At 42.8% G+C, this 12,502-nt stretch overlaps 1 protein-coding gene across 1 annotated transcript in view; it reads right to left on the bottom strand.

Moving 5' to 3' along the window:
* LOC111066713 (cardioacceleratory peptide receptor) overlaps window positions 1–12,502 on the bottom strand; it is a 33,889-nt gene that overhangs the window by 14,750 nt on the left and 6,637 nt on the right. Inside the window, exon 2 of the mRNA XM_022355534.2 lies at window positions 5,125–5,545. Coding sequence (XP_022211226.1) covers window positions 5,125–5,490 — 366 coding nt within the window. The 5' untranslated portion in view covers window positions 5,491–5,545. The remainder of the gene's footprint in view (window positions 1–5,124; window positions 5,546–12,502) is intronic.

Here is a 12,502-nt window from a genome sequence, read left to right as displayed (position 1 = left end):
TGTGGAAATATATTTTTGAAATTAACACTTCTAAGCATTGTTACTGCCTTTGTGGATGGAGGCTGTCGTCTAGCATAAGTTTGACAATGCGCCCGTTTCAGAGGCATTGACAAGGCCTGGCCTGGCCTGGCCTGGCCTTTGAATATGATAGAAATGGGGAGTCGAGGAGGCAAATTATAACAATTAGTTGACAAGAAGATGCTTATTGATTTTGCTGGTCAAGTGACACTTTGGGGAATTTGAACAGTCTTTTTGAAAAGCATCCAGCGTCAAGAGAGATACTCTTGAGGCGACCATTGAACCCGAGGTCGAAACCGAACCTGTGGATTGAACTATTGCCACCAGAAATTCGATGTCGGTGAACGTTAATGAGCTGCCAGAAATCATCGAAGCTGAAAAGTCAAGAAACGTGTCCCGAAGTCTCATTATGGATAGATTAAAGTAGCGGAAGTGCATTGACTTTCAATCCGAAATGAAATACAATACTCATATTTCATCGAGGACAAACACACAGAGTTCACTGAGAGAAAGATGGTGCGACTAAGTAAATGTTTAACTAGTAAAAACCGAGTGTTAGCCGAATGTTACTATTAATCCATGATAAAATAATCCTCTCCTGCTCTCTGTTTCTTATTTCTTGGTATAATTTTTCTGGCATTATGTTACTATTAGAAACGGTTATTTTTTTAATAATAGATCTCCTTTTTCTCTTGCTAAATTCGACAACACATTTAGTCTGGCTTAAGCCGTTTCTTTGCGCTGAAATCGTGAAATGTTTTTCTCTCTCTGCAGCTGTCACTGGATATTCCTGATGGCAACAAATCCTTATAAATCGCTATGACACATCCAACTAACAGGCGACGTGCGAGATAAAACTCTTGTCAAAACGTATTTTATGGGCCCGGACGAAAGCCTCCATAGAAGGCATTGAAAGTCGTCAAGGACCTGCGGCCAGCGTGGCACGTTGCCGTTGCTGCCTTAATAAAATTGATGTTTGTCGGTTCGTCTGTTGCCGGTATGTTTCCAGCACTTGGCTATGGGCAAATAATGTTGTTAACTCATTTCTAGCCAAGTGTGTGCTGCGGTGTCCCCACGGTCACATTTGAGGCCGGCCCGCTGGCCACTCAGGCAGTTGATGGCCTTGTGGGCATTTTGTTTTGTCAACAGCTTGACTCGGCCCTGCCAATGGGCGAATGTAATTAAGACCAACTAAGTGTGACGAAAGCGGGGTGTCTCTGGTGCCTGGAATTATGCTTTAATTTGCGTTAAAGCTCAGCCAGTGTAATTACACCTCAACTCGTGCCCACTCCCGGCACTCCGGTAGATCTCACATATGTTTATTTACTGCCTCGAGGGCTCGGCAAATACTTGAAGCTCGGCACGGCACCATAAACAAGCAGCTCAGCCCTTCCCACGCCTGTGAGAATTTATTCCTTCAAGCCGCTTAGTTCTGTAATTTTCTGGGGCTGCCCACTACACGCTCTGCAAGGCGCAACTTGAGGCAAATTAAATTGCTAAAAAAGGCAGAAAAACGAAACGAGGATGGGAGATTCACACCCCGCTCAAACACTTGCCTCCAACGGTTAATGATGCCGCTTTGTGGCCACTAAGTGTTTAACCTTCCAGACTGCGAGCCAGACTCAGAGCCAGACGAGGCATCAACGACGACGACGACGACACATGTCCCATATTTTACATGCGTCAAGTCTCGCCGTTCTGCTCCAAGCACAAGCTTAATTTTCCTTGGCAAATAAGCTTAAGACAAATTTTTACGCTAGATTAATGAGTTCTTGGAATTGACGCGTTTTCGTGGAATAATATTTGCCAAAGCAAAGGAAATTCGAAGCTCAACGAAAGCAAAAGCCCTAGATTGTGGCAGGTGTGGCGACTGGCAATAATAATAATCTACAATATTTCATTATTAAATTCGAATTCATTGAGGAAACTATTTGGCCCCAACATTAAGTACCATATTGTTTGATGACAGCTGTTTAGCTTTTATCAGCGTGTCCGAATGTCAGTATTGTGTTTTTTTTTTCAAATATTTGCAGCTGTAGCTGAACAAAATGCCGATTAATTTTGGCCTTTGATGGTCACATTAGCCAGAGCACCAGGGTCGCCATTGTACAATATTTCTTTACATATATATTTGTGCTATTATGTGTGGAGCCGCGCATGAGGTCCAGGCTAAAAATAGATGCAGTCATATAAGAATGATAGCCTTGAAACGTTGGCAGGAGTGCGTGGGGCTGTGTGAGATTGAGGGCCAGTCTCATTAGGGCATATGTAATTACGAGTATGGTGTAATAAGCTGAGAAGTAATGTGCTCCAAGGATTTCTAGCAGAGTTTCCCCCATCCCAGCCCATTCCATTCCACATCAAGCAGAAATATTTCTTTTCTGAATGAATTCCCATCAAATCACAAACAATGACTCTGAGAGCTTGTCCGGCTGCATAATATGCTTTGGTTTCCTCGAGCTAACAAACAAACATAAAATGGCGCATTTTTTCGATTCATTCTCCTTGCTGTTGGCTGTTGGCTATTGGCTATTGGCCCGGCAATCGATTCCAGTCGGGAAAAATTGTGGCCGGGTCCAGTTTGGCTTCCATCGGTTGTGGGGCAGTGTCGATGGGGGATAATTCTCGCAGATCCCCCTTCTCGTTTATTGAACAGCAAACACTGCAGTGTTGGCCATGGTCAGCATTTTGACATTGGCTAACCTTCCTCCCCATCCTGTCCAATCTCCCAGTCCAGTTGTAATTGGCATATCTGTGTCAGAGGCATTAGCTCGGGGCCAGCTTACTGCTAAGTCAGGCTGTGTGGTAGTGGGGAGGGGACCCTATCTGGGTGTTTATTATCTTTAAGGTGAGACATCAATATCAACAGCCTCCCACAGAATTCAGTAAGCAACTTCTATATGATTTACTTGTCTCAATGGGAAAAATGTGTTAACAAAGGATTTGGACAGATGAAACGCAATCAGAACAGCATCACGGTTCAGCAACAGGGTGACAAGGATGACCGCTGGTCAGACAAAATCCCTAACTAAGCTATTTAAATTTCAAATCATACGAGACCCCTTTTGCACCGACTTGTTAAGCCCGGGGCCCACACACACACACACACACACGGTAAAAGTATTACAGAAAATACTGCCAGTTCAGGTTCAGCGACCTTTTTATGCCAACGCTTTTATCTTTTATTTTCTGTTTTCATTTTTCTGTGTGACAGATTATTTTGAAAAATATACACGCTCGTTCTTGGTTGGTTCTATCAGACGCATATTTAATTTTCTATAAATTTACAGCACTTTCAAGCCTTGTAAAATTCGATGTAATAACATTTGTATATAAAATTTAAATATATTACGTATAAACATTACAGATAATCCTAGAAAACCTTTATAAATGTAGGCGTGAGCTAAAACAAATTTTATTTAGACACATTTAGTTCAATTTTTTTGCAAAATGCCGAATATAATAATGAAAACTGTTCAACTTTAAACCAGAAATTCTTTATATGTTATTATATTCACTACAAAAGTGGAATACTTAAAAGAAACCCTAATTTATTTTTATGAAATAGCTTAACTGGCTCAGATCTTTTCAAGGCAAACTTAAATTGATTGTCGCATAGGATGGGTTATTATTATTTATTTTGAATATGCCCGTATGTTATGTCAGGCCAAACTATGCATACATCATATCCCTAAGCCCTCGTCAGTTGGGACTCGTTTATTTGCCCATCCAACCGCTGCTGCCACAGATTATTGTTAGTTTCGTCAAAGAGGCAGACAGACAGTCAGTCAGACAGACAGACAAACAGACAGACAGTAACCCTTGACATTGCTCTTTGTCAGCCCAAATGCCATATGTTGCCGTGGCTCCTAAATACGACAGTGGCTCTTTTTTGCTCTTTTTTTTTGCGGTCCTCGCAGGCGACTCATTTAAATAAACCCAAATTTATGGCATCCACATACGCACGCACGTACTTTGAGTGATTGTCCCGCTAACACGGCTCCAGAATGTGCGGGTGTGGGCGAGGTTCTCGAAGTTTGTCGCATCTGATCGGATTGGTTTGGCTTGGCTCGGCTGAGGGGCCACTTCCGTCCCAACAATGGTGTGATTTATACGATGGGGCGTATGGAAATTTCATTACATTTTTATCACAGCCTCTCAACGCTCCAAGAAAAAACGAACGGAAGTTTAGTTTAATCGAAGTTGTTGTCACGATCCGCCTTGGCCTTTGATTGATTGCCCCCCATTGATAAGGAATGTGCTCCCTGTGGCCCCAGCATGCAAATGACTCGCTCCCTCCCTACCTCCAACCCCTCCACGAAAACTTTTTCTGTCTTGAAATTTTCTTAATTTGCAGCTGGCAAATGACATTTGCCTTTTTATTGTTTGTCGCTGACGCTTGGCTGCCTGGAATGAAGTTGGCCTTTTGCCGCTGTCTTTGCCTTCGCCCCCGCCTTCAAAAGGGAAATTGCACCAAATTGAAATTTGTATCAGCAGGCAACAAGGCGCTGGCAGCTGCGACACCAAAAACCCTCAGCCCAATCTTTTACTTATTTGCGGAGCTTCGTCTTTTCGTCTTTTGTTATATGTTTGGCAGAGTGCGACTTTGACGACAATCCTTTCTGTACCTTTTGGCCAAAGCCGTTTGTTTCCCGGCTTGTGAAGCTGTTGGATCTTTATACCCTTTGAAGAGGGTGTTGTAATTATTCCCAGAAGTTTCAAAGGCAATTATTTTTTTAGTATACTTTGTTTTCAACATTCGAACTGATTTTATTTTTACTTATTATATTTTTATATGTCTTTAAAACCCACAATCTTTGACCGAAATCAAACAATCAATTCGCAAAGGGTATCTATGGCAACGGCACACAACTCTGAAGCTTCCCTTACTTGTTTAAATTGTTTTCTATCCGCAGCTTCAGTTACCACCCACTCCATAGACCAAGCCAAAGCTCTTTGGTGTCTCTGGTGTGCAAATATTAGAATTGAAATTGAAATCGAAGCATGCAGCTGGGTCTACGATTGGCTTGGCTTGGCCAAGCGTGATTTCGATAAATATATTAGTGTATATATAAATTTCCATATTCATTCCTTTCTCTTACTCACCTCATAAAAGTAGAACGAATTTAAATTGTCCAATTCGCCCGAGTGGTCCGCTGTCGCATTGTGGACCGCCTCTGACATTGCATCTAAGTCGTGGCCTGGCGCCGCTGTCGTCTGGACAATTGTAGCCGACACAGTCGCTGTCGTTGTTGGCGCCAGCATCACGTGTGATATCGCAGGTGTAAAAAATGTCAGATTAACTGCGCTGCCGAGGGAGGGCGGCGACCCGGTCCCACCTGTCAGCGCTAGCTGGCTGTCATTGCCCGCCTCCTGCTCCGTTTCGGACTGCGACAGTCCTGCCGGAGCGGCCTCTGAGGCGGAGGCCAGCGTATAGTAGAGGGAGCTATCGAATAGCCTCAGGTGCAGCATACCGTGGCCGTAGATCCTGTCTCAGCTCTAGGCTCGAGCGGTATTTGCCATCCGCCTGTGGAAATGAGCGAAATTAAGAGAGTATTTAAAATATGGCTTAGCGGGGGGTGCTGTGCGAATGCTTAAAAACCCATAAATCCCGAATGAAAAGCTGCGCAATAAATGCTTTAAGTACTTTCCCGACATTTCCCTCAGTTAACATGGCTCTTGTGTGTATTCTCGTTTTACGGAGACCGAACACCAGGTGTTGCCGAGCAGCGGATTGTTGTCCTGTTATTAATATCGCCCATACGCCGCGTGTGACTTTTGTTGGTAGGGAGGGGGAGTGTGGAAACGATGTACATAACGGCCCAGAAGTTTATTCTTGTTTAAATTTGTTATCGCATGTGAGCGAAGCCTAAAAGAACGATTTCGATAGCAATAATCAGGGCTTCCCTGAACCCTCAAACCCCCAACAAATGGGCGTGCTCAGTGATTTGGAATAATTTATGACACCGCACGCTTGTCAAATACTATCATGAACGTGTCTCTAATTGAATTAGTGGCCCACGCACGCGATTTGACCCCTCTGGACACACTCGGTGTGTCCATCTCCATCTCCTCCCATGTAATTCAACAATTAGCTGCCAACAATGGACCTTTTAACCCCAAATGGGATTGTCACGTTTGAGCCCGTACAAGGGGGGTTGGGGTGTGGGGAGCCAGAAGAGCTTGTAACAAAGGAGCTTTGCTAAACTTTGAACCTAGCCTCGCTCGAAAATTTATGCATGCATATGTGCCTCTGTCTGGCATATCCATCTGTGGCCGTTCGCTCTCCTTCTGCCCTTTGACTACAACTTTAAATTGATTAAACACAACTTTGGGGGCGGCCCCAAAGAACGTGCCCTAAATTCTCAAATAAATTTTATTTAAAATGTCAAAACTTTTGTTAACTGCAGCCAGGTATTTTGTTCACTAATGTCAGCACGCAACTATTTAGCCAGTGATTTATATTGAAACCACACACACACACACAGCAGAAGAGTGGTATCCGTCTGGGTACCTCGCTCTCTTTTCTGACACATTCAATCTGTGGGCTTAGCAGGAGAGGCAGGGGGATTGAGAAGTACAAAATGTTGCCATTTTGATTTATTTGATAAATTTATCATTATAGCTCAGCGGTGGGTATTCTAATTCTGAATAAAGTCTGGAGATTAAGTCTATACTGATACCAGATAAAATCAATGAGGTGATTCTCTCTTTCCATAGTAAATTTTCTTAGCTTTAATGTTGAAAAGTCTATGAAACTAATTAAACAAATTTCAGGCTAAAATATTTATTATTCGTATAATTATTATTTATCATTGTTTTTGCATGCTCCCAAAATTATTACCATTAGTATGAAATTTCTTTAAATCAGAAGTATCTACATATTTTCGATCAGACTTTTCATTTGTCATATAATCTGAGTATATAATATATAGGTCAAACAACGTGATTTCCTTTGCATAATCAAATTTTTTTTTACACGAAAATATATGTCACATTAATTCGTTTCACATTAACATGCAGGAAAATGTTCATGAATTTCTCATTAATAATATGTAACATTAAAAAAAAACCGATGAGGTAATGTGGCACAAAATCCGCTTAATATTCTCCCAGAAAATCCTTTTCCACAGAACATTAAATCTTTGTTGTGCAACAAAATAGTTTCCTAGAATTTTGTGTCTAATATTTCACCATCTAATGAAGCTTACATAAATTGTCAGTGAATGAAAAATTTTAAAAAAGGGTTATAAGCCAAGGAATTTATCTTTGCAGCAGTTTGTCGATGGCCTCTGGCAAATCATTGGCCCGGGGCTTAGTTCTTCATTTTCGATATTTACATATGGAAATGGCCCAAAGAGCTTTGAAGTATTTTTGCCGGCGAATCAACCCATTTGGGCTTTGCATAAGTAGATTTGGGTATTAAAGTTTTAGGCTGCTGTTAATGCGCATTTAATTTGCATGCAAAATAGCCAAAAAATAAGTCTAAAACACCTCCCTCTGGATAGCAGTATTCTGGCTTCTGGCATTGAGTGAAATTTGATTGACATATTTTGAGTAAGCTGACAAACAAACCAACATTTCTCTTGGCAGCCGATTTGACTTGAGCCACTGCCACTGGCATTTTAGCATAGTCGCTGTCACAATTGGCGCTAAAACCTTCGAGCAGCATCGAGTTTGATTGTGAAATTGCTGAAGCGTTGACGAGAGGATTGCTTTTCTCTCATTTGAAGTTGATCGGCAATGGAGCTGCCTTAAAGCTGACAAAGGAGCATCCTTAAAGCGTCAGATGCAGATTAACAGTCCTCAGAGAATCTTGGCTACCAACTTGGCAAAAGTGTTTGCCTTTGTTGGCTGCATTTCGTTTTGGGAAACTTTGTGCAACGTTGCGTATGAGTCATAAAAGTCCAAAGCAGCTGGCTTTTGTTCTTTCACAATGCCACTTGCTGCATATTTATGTATTTCTGTTGTTTCTTCTCTGTCTCTAACTCTGCGATTTTTGTGTGGCCATTATATAAACCATTACGCTGTCTGCTCCGGAGTCACTTTAAATGTGCTCTGTGACAATTTTGGAGCACATATTGCACCAAGAGAGAGCAAGAGCGAGTGGAGGCGAGAAAAGAAGAGGAAGTGGCGTCACCAAGTTGTCTCAAAATGAAAAATTGATTTCACTGCAAAAAATATGGCATGGCACAGGACGGCACAAAGTTTATTGGGTCACTCCGTCCAGTCCACATCCACTCCGATCCTGCTCTGCTCCTTCTTTGCGTTATGTTTATGGACCGGACAATGCACGCAGCCCCGATTCCCTGTATGCAATTGCAGTTCATGGCAATCAGCGTCATAACGACCAAAGTTTAGTATTTCATTTCAGTTTTATGGAGCGTGACGCGTGCTGGCCACATAAAGGATAATTGCCTGTGAGTAAGCCAACTGGGAATGGGGAATGGTAGAGAACTGGAGCTGACTGCTGCCACTGCATACTGGATACGATACATTTTAATTATAGTTGCAGTCGTGCCACATCTGATACTTTGATTGTGTGAACAGCAGACTAATTGACAATCTGAAAACCATTTTCCGATCAGACACTTTAAACTGTCTCTACAAATCCACTCAAGAGTCCCTCGCCTAAAGTAGCCCGTAAATTTTAATCTAAACGCCAGACAGAGACGTGCGACTCTATGCTGGAAAACGGACCCAAAAATACGAGAATACACGAAAATTCCAAATGGTAGCCGTAACTGGATATCCAGGCTCGTTTAGGTGTCTGAAAGTGTTCCACATCTCTCCATTTCAATTTCCAGGCCTGGTTTTGTTAAAATTGTAAATAGACGAGCCGAGCAAATTGAAAAGTTGCAGCCACCAAGAAATACTGGGAGATGGCGAGTGTGGCGCCTCGGAATGGTCCCCGTTGGCCAAAAATGCCGACGCGTCGTTTCAAGGAGGTGGCAACGACGACGAAGGCGATGCCATTGAATGGCATTTTATTTTATTATTACACACAGCATGCTCGCTAGCTGCTTGTGTATTTATATTCAAATTTGTAGCACCTGTAAAACAGTTTGCGAAACAATGAAGACGCCGCCAGACATCGGTGAGGGAATGTCAGCTGCTGCTCCTTCAACCTTTCTGCCAGTGCCTGTGGCCCCCACCAGCATGCTAACCATTTGTGCAAAAGTTAGACAAATGTATGTTAATGTTGAATGCTGTGTGTGCTGGGCAAAAATTGCGTCAAGACATTTGCCACACGAGATTAAGTTCTCGGTCTCCGCTCCATGACAAGTTTAAAGTTCGACTTTCTTATCGGCCGGCCAGACATTATGAATGGAACAGAAAAGAAAACTTGACGTACACGCGCTAGAGGTGAGCTTCAGCTTCAGCTAAAGCCAAAGCCATAGACATGATTCTGCTTTTGCCCCGCAAATAGACAAAGAAAAGAAAAGTTAAGAGAATTGCGTATACGACATGTTGCCTTGACACCTTGTGTATGTGTGTGTGTGTGTGTGTGTGTTTGCGTGTGGCCTGGCGAGTTTCTCTACTAAGTGGGCGACTTTTGACGTATTCTTCTATATTTGTACAACGAACAGAACACCACTCTCATTTATTATGAATTTGTACAATTATTTATAAATACTTTTAACCCCCAGTCTGTCCACCTGTCTGTCTCACTGTCTGTCAAGTTTGTCTAATATGTGAGCACACTTAAGCACCTGATTGATATTTTGCCATAGAGTTTAACTGACAGGCTCTTGAAAATTGATACTTAAACAGTTTCGTGAAAAAGGAGACGGCGCGAGGCGCCGCTGTTAAGCGGTGTTATTGAATTATTTGTCTTTCAGCGATGGCCACCGAAAGGTGCAAATAAAAACAGAATCATAAATTACTTGGAATGAATTACTTGGCCAAGACCCCACTTGGGGGGTAGGTTAAGTCTATTAAGTCAATTATAAATAAATTATGCCGCTCTCATCCCCTACCCCGGAAAACGTGCTGAGGCTGGCGCAAAATAATCGACCAAGTGGATGGAGAGTGTTAATTAGCCAGAAGAGACGCAGAGTGAGGGTGCAGCCATAAAGGAACTCCAGCATTCTGCTGGGAAATTATTATTATTTATGCGTATTCACGGTATGCACTGCAAGTAATTGTTTCTCATGGCGAATGAGTTGTGAGTGTAATAATATATTTTCATTTACACTCTGCCCTTAAGCATTCCTCAAGGATACAGCCGAGCGACAGCTCTTCAATGGCCAATAGCGGACTAACCTCAGGGCATTTAATATTCAAAAATATTCAACGGTTAAATCATTTAGTTGGCTCTCTACTAATGCTGATGCTGGTGGCGGTGACTTCTCCTAGTTGGCTAATGAAAATGAACTGCCACGGGGGCTCAACCACAGCCCAGCCTCGGCTCTGTCTCGCTCATGTCAGACAGTCAGTATTAATGTTTGTATGTACGTAAGTTCAGAGTTGGATACTCGTATGATGTATCCCATAATTTATGCAGCACACAGAGCAACGCGTTCTGTGTTAAGTAGAATTTTGAACTTAACTTAATTAGACGCAAATGCAGAAAATAGAAATTGCCACAACCGCAACTCTCTAGCGAGTTCGAAACGCTTCATCAGTGATGCTAAGTCGCTGCTGGAATGTAGCTAGAAAGGTCTTAAATAACTGTACCAAGAATTTAAGAATGTAAATTTAAATGTCTTAAAAATAAAATCAAATTAAAAATAAGAGAAAAAAAACAGAGCAAATAGTTGTAATCCAGAAAATTCGCCTGTCAAAAATTCACACAAGCAAGTAAGGCTTTTAGACTGTGCATTAGTACCCTCAGATAATTCCATCTACTCTGAGCATTAAAACATTAGAAAGCGCGTACACACAGATTAAATAAAGAAATACAAGAATACAAAGAAAAACTCGCGCGTGTACCAACGAAGCAAAGCCAACTGATTGCTTTCAGTTTTATGGCCAGACATATTCTATTACATATTCTTTGTACCTTTGTTTAACCTTTGACATGTATGTATAGGAATATAAAAGTGGAGCCCGATGAGTGATTTCTGCATCAGAAACTGCTTCCACATAAAGCTCATTTCGCTAAATTTTGGCTAGAAAACAACCAAGAAAGCAGCACTTGACACAGCACTGAATTATGCGTTTACGGCTTCCCTCGGACTGAGACTACCAGCAGCGAGGGCGTGTCGTGGCAGTGCCCGATGCTCGGATGTTTCGATGCCTATTGCCCCTAAAGGCCGTGGCTCGTTAATTAATCAAAATACTGTGGGAGCTGCTGTCAGCGGCTTTTCCCCTGCTCCCATTCATTCGTCCCTTGCATCTGTCTCCTCTTGTCCTGGTCAACGAACCGGCGCGGTAGCTGGAAATCTGTCTCCTCGTGGTGTACACGGGCAAACAATTAAAGTCACGCGCGAAATCAATCGAATGCGTAGGGGAACTGGGGGATCTGCCCCATAGTAAGACCATTTAATTAAAAGCCGAATAATGAAGCACGAGTGCTGCGGCCAGGAAGTGACCAAAAGTCAGAGGGCAGTGCCCCACGAAAAGCAATTATAATTCCAGTGCAAATACTCTTACAAAGAGCAACTGCACGATGGCCAAAGAAGTGACTCAAACAACACCAGTTGAAAATTCACCATTGGAAATCAAAGTGGGCAACCGACGCCCAAAGGGACTGATGAGCAAATAAATCAGAAACAGAGACTGACTGGCAGACTGGCAGACCGGCAGACATGGAGGAACCCAGATAGAGATAGAGATTGACGATTGACACCTCCTACAACGCAGATTTTAATCAGGTGCCATACGTGGGCCACCGGCTGGAGGCGGGTGGGCTGCTCTCTGTAATTATAGGAGCGCCCCGAGAGGTGTGACACAAAATACGCTTTTTAATTCGATGGATTGAATGAACTTGAAATCAGAAGGCTCCAAAGTTTAAGACAACTCGGAGCATCGTGTTTTTTTTTTTTGGCGGTGTTTTCGTTGTTTTCATTGGGGATTTTGGGAAATGCTGTCAATCACGGACAGGCGGGTGGGTAGTCGCAGACATATCACAAATCGCTCGAGTGTAAAATAATTTGTCTCGATTCTCTTCTGCCTGAATAAAATCAATAAACGGCGACCTCTTCAGGGGGTGTGCCGACAAGATGCTGCAAATGCCATTTTGGCAAATCACCAAAGCAGGTGAGGTATCCCGCTCTCTCATTAGGTGGCGAGTGTACCTGTCGGGTGTCAGAGGTACTGGCAGTACCGCATAATTGCGATGACTTCTTGCTCTCGAGCACCATGTTTATTCTGATTCCCAACACGTTCGCGACGACGACTCCTTACTCCTTTCCTGACGGGCCTAGGCCTTGTCGGTCTGCCTGCCGGTCTCCACCTTTGATTGCAGCACTTTGTCCGTACACAAAATCAACCAGAGCTCTGCAGAGGTAAATACTCGTACAATTGAGCGACAAACGTG

The sequence above is a fragment of the Drosophila obscura genome, unplaced genomic scaffold (assembly GCF_018151105.1).
Source record: "Drosophila obscura isolate BZ-5 IFL unplaced genomic scaffold, ASM1815110v1 contig_4, whole genome shotgun sequence".
Classification (NCBI taxonomy): Eukaryota; Metazoa; Arthropoda; class Insecta; order Diptera; family Drosophilidae; genus Drosophila; species Drosophila obscura.
The sequence above is the reverse complement of the archived record's forward strand: the minus strand, read 5'-3'. Positions and strand labels throughout refer to the sequence as shown.